General features: G+C 33.0%; 1 protein-coding gene across 3 annotated transcripts; it reads left to right on the top strand.

Moving 5' to 3' along the window:
- The first annotated feature begins 1,729 nt into the window (after positions 1-1,729).
- Positions 1,730-6,319, top strand: LOC109214788 (CASP-like protein 2C1). 3 transcript variants are annotated; one of them, XM_019378738.1, is made up of 4 exons: positions 1,923-2,002; positions 2,114-2,220; positions 2,953-3,094; positions 5,754-6,319. In XM_019378738.1, exons 2-4 carry the CDS (start codon positions 2,174-2,176, stop codon positions 6,030-6,032), a joined length of 468 nt encoding a protein of 155 aa, XP_019234283.1. In that variant the 5' UTR covers positions 1,923-2,002; positions 2,114-2,173; the 3' UTR covers positions 6,033-6,319. The 3 variants fall into 3 exon arrangements, with proteins under 3 accessions (XP_019234280.1, XP_019234283.1, XP_019234281.1); XM_019378736.1 differs by having other exon boundaries at positions 1,929-2,002; positions 2,109-2,220; XM_019378735.1 differs by lacking the exon at positions 2,114-2,220 and having other exon boundaries at positions 1,730-2,002.
- The last annotated feature ends 1,562 nt before the right edge of the window (positions 6,320-7,881 follow it).

Below are 7,881 nucleotides of genomic sequence, written 5' to 3'. Positions count from 1 at the left end.
ATATTAGGCAAACATCCTATTTGTTTGGAAATATTCAATAGATTTTCACATTCTATATAAATATTTTAATATATTCTTACTTCCGTCACATAGCCAATCCAATCTTTGTTTTAATTTTTTTTTGACAAAACTGCTTTTAACCAAGCACCACAATACATTGATAATAATATCTTGCGATAGTTTTGTGTTCGTATGAACATAAATTGAACGTAAATCTTCAAGTAGGAGACAAATTCATGATAAGAGCATCTAATTGTGAAAATAAACCAATCATTAAAAATTTGTTAAACTTCAATAGACTTGGATGAACTCTTTTTAAGAAACTTAATCCAACATGCATTAGTCTGCTTTGATAAATTTGTAAAGGAGTCTATTACTCTTACTTAAGTAAATAAATAAATTAAAGAGCACACTCCCATCTGTATTATTAGAACTTTTTCCTTATTATCTATGATCAATTTTTATTATGTAAAAAAGAAAGATATTCATATAAACCCCTAGATCTTTTTATTCTTTGCAATTAGATTTTACATTGAAAATTATTGTCATTTAATTATTTTTTTATTATTTAGGAAAAAAACTAAAATATTTTTTGACTATTAAATCTTTTCTTATTTAAACTATATAGTAGCTCCTAATATTTAGAAACATAAAATATATCACAAAAGACATCTAGCTAAATTTGGTTTTAACTTTAAAGGGTAGTACCAATATTTGTATTTTTATAATAATATAGACATAAAGTTTGGTTCGTCTTCGTCTATACTTTATGGAATACCATAAGCATATTAACTATTTGTAAACTACAAAAAAGGAAAAATAATTAAACATATTTGTGGAGCAATATAGTTCCTAAGTTAACAAGAGGATAAGTCTAACTATACAATAAAAACCATACGAGAAGCATAATGGAGACAAACGCATAGTTTTGTCCAAGAAGAAAGCATAATGGAGACGCGTAGAGTCCGAAACAGAATTTGACCCAAAATAGACTTTGTAGGTTCGGTGCATATGTAGTTTAAATGGAAAAGAAATCCACCCTTAGGTGATTTACAATTATATCCTTAACTTATATAAATATTTAAGGTTATAAAAGTCGATCAATATTTCAGGGATATTTTAGTCGTTCAACATTTAGCTTAAATTATTCGTACTTTTATAATAATATAGATATAGATAGATAGATAGATAGATATAGATAGATAAATTGCAATCCCTAAAACTTGTGGTGGCACGAAATCACGTAAAATCCCGACTATATACACTTATTTCATAGTTTTGAATTGAGCGGTAGACTTGACGCGACTGATAAATAATCTGACATTAATAGCCAGCTAATTCCGCGATAAAAGTGCTCTGTTTCCAAACAGATCGATTTGTCCATTAATAATAGAGAGAATATAGGTCGATACGCGCGTCTCCAACTTGTGTTTCAATGATGGGTTTTATAATTTAATACGTACTAATTTGAATATTTAGAAGAAAGAAAAAATGTCATGAGTACCCATACTATACAAGATATAATTAAATTGTGGTATAGTTCCCTATATGATATATAACAGTCACATCTAGGAATAATGCATGAACCCTTCGAAATTGCATTATCACATAAGGTCCCCCTCTTCACGTGTATCATTTTCAAACCAGAGCTTTCTTCTCTTCCCTCCTACACTCCCAACTAACAAAATCGAAACATTAATGATATTGAAAATTACAGAAAGATAGAAATAAGTTTTATAAATGCATGTTGCCTTTGCCGTTATTTTTTTCATTTAATTAGTTCACAACTCTGAGAGCCGAAGACGAAGCGAGAAAGACAGCTACAGAACAACAGTGAAAAGGATCATAATATGGATATTGTGAGAAAAGAGGGTTTGTTGAGGCTATTTGCGATTGTATTCTTGGTTTTGACTGCTTGTTTGATGGGATTTGATTCTCAAACTAAACTTCTATTCGACACAATTGAAAGAAAAGCCAGCTTCAAAGATCTGGATGCCTTGTTGTGAGTTCTATTGTTCTTTCTTTTCCATTTGTACTTCTCTTTTGTTACGTGTGAACTATAAGTTACGGGTTCGAGTCGTGAAGGCAGTCATTAATACTTGCATTAGGGTAGCCTGTCTACATCAATGCTCTTGGGATGCAACTCTTCCCCGGACTCTGAACGCGAGATGCCATGTGCACCGAGCTGCCTATTTTTATATTAAAGAAAAACATTTACTTGTACGTTGCTCTTGCTCAAACTTTTTTTTTTTTTCAAAAGATTCTGTGCAGCATATGTATCTTATACTCCCTCCGGTCCACAATAAGTGTCCAATTTACTTTTAGCACGCCCATTAAGAAAATACAAAATCCTATACAAAATTACCTAGTATGACTAAACTACCCTTATTTAGTAAGTTAATGTGATGAGAGAGAAAATTTTTAGGGATATGCACATAAGGGTAAAAGAGTAAAAACAAATTGAATTTTTTCTTGATTACCTAACTAGACACTTATTTTGGACCAAAATCAAAAAGTAAATTGAACACTTATTATGGACCGGAGGGAGTATACAGAGTATATTATTTATTAACTCAACCTGATATGTGCATTAAATTAATTAATATGGATCAATACGTATTATTACTTCATCTGTTCAAATTTATGTGATAAAGCTGGAATCGACACGGACTTTTATAAATGAAGCCTTTTGAAATAGGTACAAAATTTTAAAACTTGTGACCTTAAATATGTTTTTGTATGGTTATAAAACACTATAAGAGCTAAATGAGACGTGTAAAGTTAATTATTTCTAAATTTAGTAGCGTGTTATTCTTTTTGGAACGAACTAATAAGAAATATGTCATATTTGAGGCATTATACTGCAACAAATTTTCTTATTTTCTTGTTTTCCCTTTCCTACCCCTAGTATGTGCTAATTGTAACTAAAGTAATTTTTTGTTTTATATATAGTGTTTTGGTATGGATTGATGTTGCAGTTGCCAGTTATAGTGTACTCCAAGTGTTAAGATGTTTCCTCATTCCTACTACTTCAAAGGGAGATATTAGACAAAGGTCTTACAAGAACTATTGGTTGTTTTTCTTCTTAGACCAGGTAACTCTCTAGAAACTAGATTTTCTTCAAAATAATGTTCCTTTTTCTTAATAAATTTTATTTTTTTTTAATCTTAGTTTGCTCTTCCTCCCTATAATATTATTAAACAGCAAAAGGAGAGATTTACAAAATGGGGTTACTGAAATATTTTTCATTTCAAACAAAATTAAAAAAGGCAGTCGTTGCACAAGGTATTCGGTGTTCACGCAATGTTCAGGATAGGGGTGTACATGGACACGGTTTGTTCGATTTTCATCAAAATCGAACCAAACTAACTATATCGATTTTAATTATTTCGGTTTTGTCGGATTTTTCGGATTTTAGGGTTTTTTTGTTACATGAATATTATTTCAGTCTTTATTAAAATTATAGATAAAGCTTTGATGAGTGAATATATATTAGTAAATATGGAAAAAACTGACAAACATTTGGTCTATTAAAATATTCTAATGGAAGAATTTTTTTTAATAACACATGATAGTTATTTTCTTAGTCATCTAACAATTATTTTTCGTTATATTATGCTTTCAAAGTTAACACATGAGAGGATCCCAAATATTTTTACATTTTCTAAAGAAAATTCAATATAAAGTCTTAAAAATATAAATAAAAGTTATATATTTATATGTCGGTTTGGTTCGAATTTTTTTACTCAATACTAAAACAAGTCAAACCAAAAGTAGTTGGATTTTTTAATCGGTTTGGTTTGATTTTTCGGTTTGGTGTGGTTTTCCGGTTCGGTTTGAACACCCCTAGTTCAGGGAATGGCCACCCCCAGGGATGTGATGTAGACAGCCTACCCTAATGCAAGAATTAGTAGCTGCTTCCACGGCTCGAACTTGTGACCTATAAGTCACACGCAGATAACTTTACCGTTGCTCCAAAGTTCCCCTTCATTTCAAACAAAATAGAATGTCAATTTTTTTCTTCAAAAAGTTAGTTTATTCTGCTGAATAGTGAATAGCACACCCTCTACTTTGAAAACATAAAGGAAAATGAGAGTTGGAACTAGTTAATTAGGTGATTTAGTTCGTTGATAAGCATGTTCCACGTTGTTGCTTTAAAAGCTAAAATAGTTGAGATATTAATGTTATTTAATGCTGTAACCTAGAGCAATTAATTTCTTCTTCTTTCTCTCGTGCTTCACTGTTTTGGGTTTTTGATGTTCTGAAAAAACAAGAAACATTTATTACTTTTTATTTCAATTTATCATTATTAAAGAGTTAATTACACGAAACATTTAACAGAGAGACAAAGACACAACTGCATATGCTAAACCGTGCTTAACTATAAATGTCATTTAAGTTACAAAAAGTATTGAAATGAGTTATATCATGTCCTAAAGTGGTTGTCCCAATTTTTATTTTTATTTTTTTCTTGAAAAATTATCCACTTTCGCTTAGTGGAAAAGTACAACCAGTTTTATAATACCCACTTTATTCTTCTCAAACGCAATTTATTTTTCTATTGATTTTTATTAATAACCAAAAAAAAAAGTTAATACAAAGTCACATGATTCACTCAACAAATGTTAGACAAGTCATATTCAATGACACCACTAATTAATTAGAACTGTTTAATAGAAATTGAAGGGCCTGTCAATTCCTTAAGCCGAAAAAACAGTTTGCTCTTCAATTTTCTTTTGACATTTGGCAGGTCACAATAATGGGAGAGTTTCCTTTTAATGGGGTATTTGATACTTCCAACCAAACACTGCATATATATAATTACATAGGAAATATTTTTTCTTTCAAGAAAACAAACGGTACATAAATTAATTGCATGGATTATTTTTCTAATCCCGCTAACCAGACATAGTATTATCTTATGCAAGATTATATACGAAGATGATTTTTTCAATCCTTCAGCCAACCAACCCCTTAAGTTATATACTTTGTCAGTATATAAAATAATTATAATATTTATATATTTTAACCTCTCATAGTAAGTTTTTCCAAAGTGCTTCCCGCTATACTATAGACGGTTACATATAGCTAATCTTAAACGACTAGATCAAAAGGACAGTCCGGTGCATAAAATATCCCATATTCAGGGGCGCATTTGGGGGGGGGGGGGTTACACTGTACATATAAGACAATTTTTTTGTACCTCTATATCTATATATATATATATATTATATTTTGAATTCCCTTGAGACAACTCAAAAGTATAGTCCAATGGTCAAGGGGGTTCAAAACCTTTACGAGGTCACTAGCTAATTCAATCTCACTGGCCGCAATCTCTTCTAATTTTAAACTTTTTTCTTTTTTGAACCCCCTTTAGCGGAAATCCTTTCTCCGCCACTGGCCATATTCACGCAGGGTCTGGAAAAAGGCCGCACCTCAAAGGGTGTGTTGTAGACAGTCTACCCTAATGCAAGCATTAGTGACTGTTTCCACGGCTCGAACGTAACCCATTATCCAGTCCGGTGCATAAAATATCCCATATTTATGCAGGGTCCGGGAAAGAACCGCACGTCAAAAGGTGTGATGTAGACAGTCTATTCTAATACAAGCATTAGTGACTGTTTCCACGACTCGAACCCATTGTCACCCTAATGCAAGCATTAGTGACCGTTTCTACGGCTCGAACCCCTTGTCCCGTGTCAAAAAGTTAAAGTACTCTCCCTAATTTGGTATGTCTATATATTGTTTTCCAGGCAGCTGTGTACACAGTATTTGCAGCACAGTCGGCAGCAATTGAAGCATCAGCAATAGCATTGGTTGGAGTGAGAAGTTTGCAATGGATGAAAATTTGCAATAGATACACAAGGTTCTGTATCCAAATTGGAGGTGCTTTATTATGTGGCTATGCTGCTGTCCTTGTATTGGTTGTGGTCTCCTCACTTTCTGCCTTTCAATTATTCAGACTCTACTCACCTAAGAAGTTCCTTCAACTTAAGGGCAAATTAAATGATGACCACCTGCTTTCTATGTGAATTTTATTAATTATTGGAGTGTACTATGTGAACTTATCAATTTCTTGTGCGCACGGTTATATATACTATCGTGTATAACTGACAACTAGGGAAGATAGCGAAATAAAGAGAGAGAGAGAGAGTTAATATTGTGAAAAGAATTGGTCATACAGTTCTGTTCAGTAGGTACTACTTTTGATTTAGATGCCAAGATGAAAAAAATTTGACAAAGTTTGTGTCATCTATGTATTCTGCCTTTTTTTCCCCTTGCATTCAATCAAACAAGAGGTATAAAAACATTTCCTTCACTTCTCCTCAATTTAATTTCTCTACTTTTCTTTTCCTAGTTTCCTAACAGTGGAGTATTGATCACGCCCAACTCTAGTCACTAAGCTCAAACAATTCCTAAGTTATAAATATTAAAATTCTTATGTCTATAACAAACTAAAATAGTAAATTAACAATTAAAGATACTAAGGGTTGAAGAAAGATTAAGGAAGTCTAGAGTTATGATTTTCCCAAATGTCGGAATCCTTTCGCGCTACGTCTCCTACAAATTCGCCTAAGTATTCTCTGCTGATCATGAGCACTGACTTATCGTAATTCTCTCTCTCGAGCAACTACAATAATGTACTAGTCATATTCTCTCGAATTACGCTAGCTCGCACTTTTTTACCGCTCACTATGATCACGTCAAAGCTTCGTTATCTCTAATCCCGCTTTTAAACCCGCCGTATTGATCTCTCATATACCTTAGGAGTGACGTTGTTCAACAACCACCTAAATATGTATCCTTTCTCAAGCAACACACACTTAATAAATAGGCACAGCCAATCGATGACCATTCAATCAACTGAAATAAGCACATAGATAAACAAATAGATAAATCCAAAGGTTAAATTATATTAAAATATAACAAGAATTCATCCTCCAACAGGTTCCACAATTGGAGGATCTTTGTTTCCATATATGTTTTATATTAGATCTTTGACTCAATCTCAATATCAATCATCATAATCATAGGGATTATTGACATACTATAATTGATTGTAGTAGCATACAATTAGGAGTAACATTAGGTGTTATTAGTGGTATATAAACATGTGTACTACAGCAGTAAACAATGCAAGAAACATTTTATGTTTCATTACCTTCTCCTTCTTCTGTTTTTGCATGGTATCCGAGCAAGGTTCTTGAAACCTCTGATTTGTCTTAAACATGGCTAAAAAGATTGATACTTCATCACCTTATCACCTTCATCCATCAGAACATCCTGGCCTGATTTTTGTGACACATCCTCTAAGTGAAAATGGGGACAATTACTTCACTTGGAGACGTAGTGTCACGACCCTAAATCCCAACCCGCTCGTGATGGCGCCTCTCGTGAAGACAAGGCCAGCCAACTAAACCCAATTTACCTTTTTAAGCAGTTAAACAACATGAAACAGTCTAAAACATAATTTAATAGTATTAAGTAGCGGATAATATCAATAAAGTGCGGAAATATAACCCAACACAGCCCTAACCGGGGTGTCACAAGTCATGAGCATCTATAAGTCATAATACAAGTCTGCTAAGTATGTAAACTAGTACATCTGTCTGAAACATGATAGAAATGATAAAGGAGGAGAAACACGGAAACTGCGGACGCCAGGCAGCTACCTCGTGTACTCCGAATGTCCTCCTGAAGCTGGAAGGATCAGCACTCGGGAGCGGAACCAGCTACGCCTGAATCTGCACACAGGGTGCAGGGAGTAAAGTGAGTACTCCAACTCAGTGAGTAACAAATGTAAATAATGACTGAAAGTAAGAAAACACGTAAGGCACAAGGCATTCTATAATGAAGCAGTAAAACCAGTTAAAAACAGTA

Source organism: Nicotiana attenuata, unplaced genomic scaffold (genome assembly GCF_001879085.1).
Source record: "Nicotiana attenuata strain UT unplaced genomic scaffold, NIATTr2, whole genome shotgun sequence".
Classification (NCBI taxonomy): domain Eukaryota; kingdom Viridiplantae; phylum Streptophyta; class Magnoliopsida; order Solanales; family Solanaceae; genus Nicotiana; species Nicotiana attenuata.
Note: the sequence above shows the minus strand (reverse complement) of the source record. Positions and strands in the feature narration are given on the sequence as shown.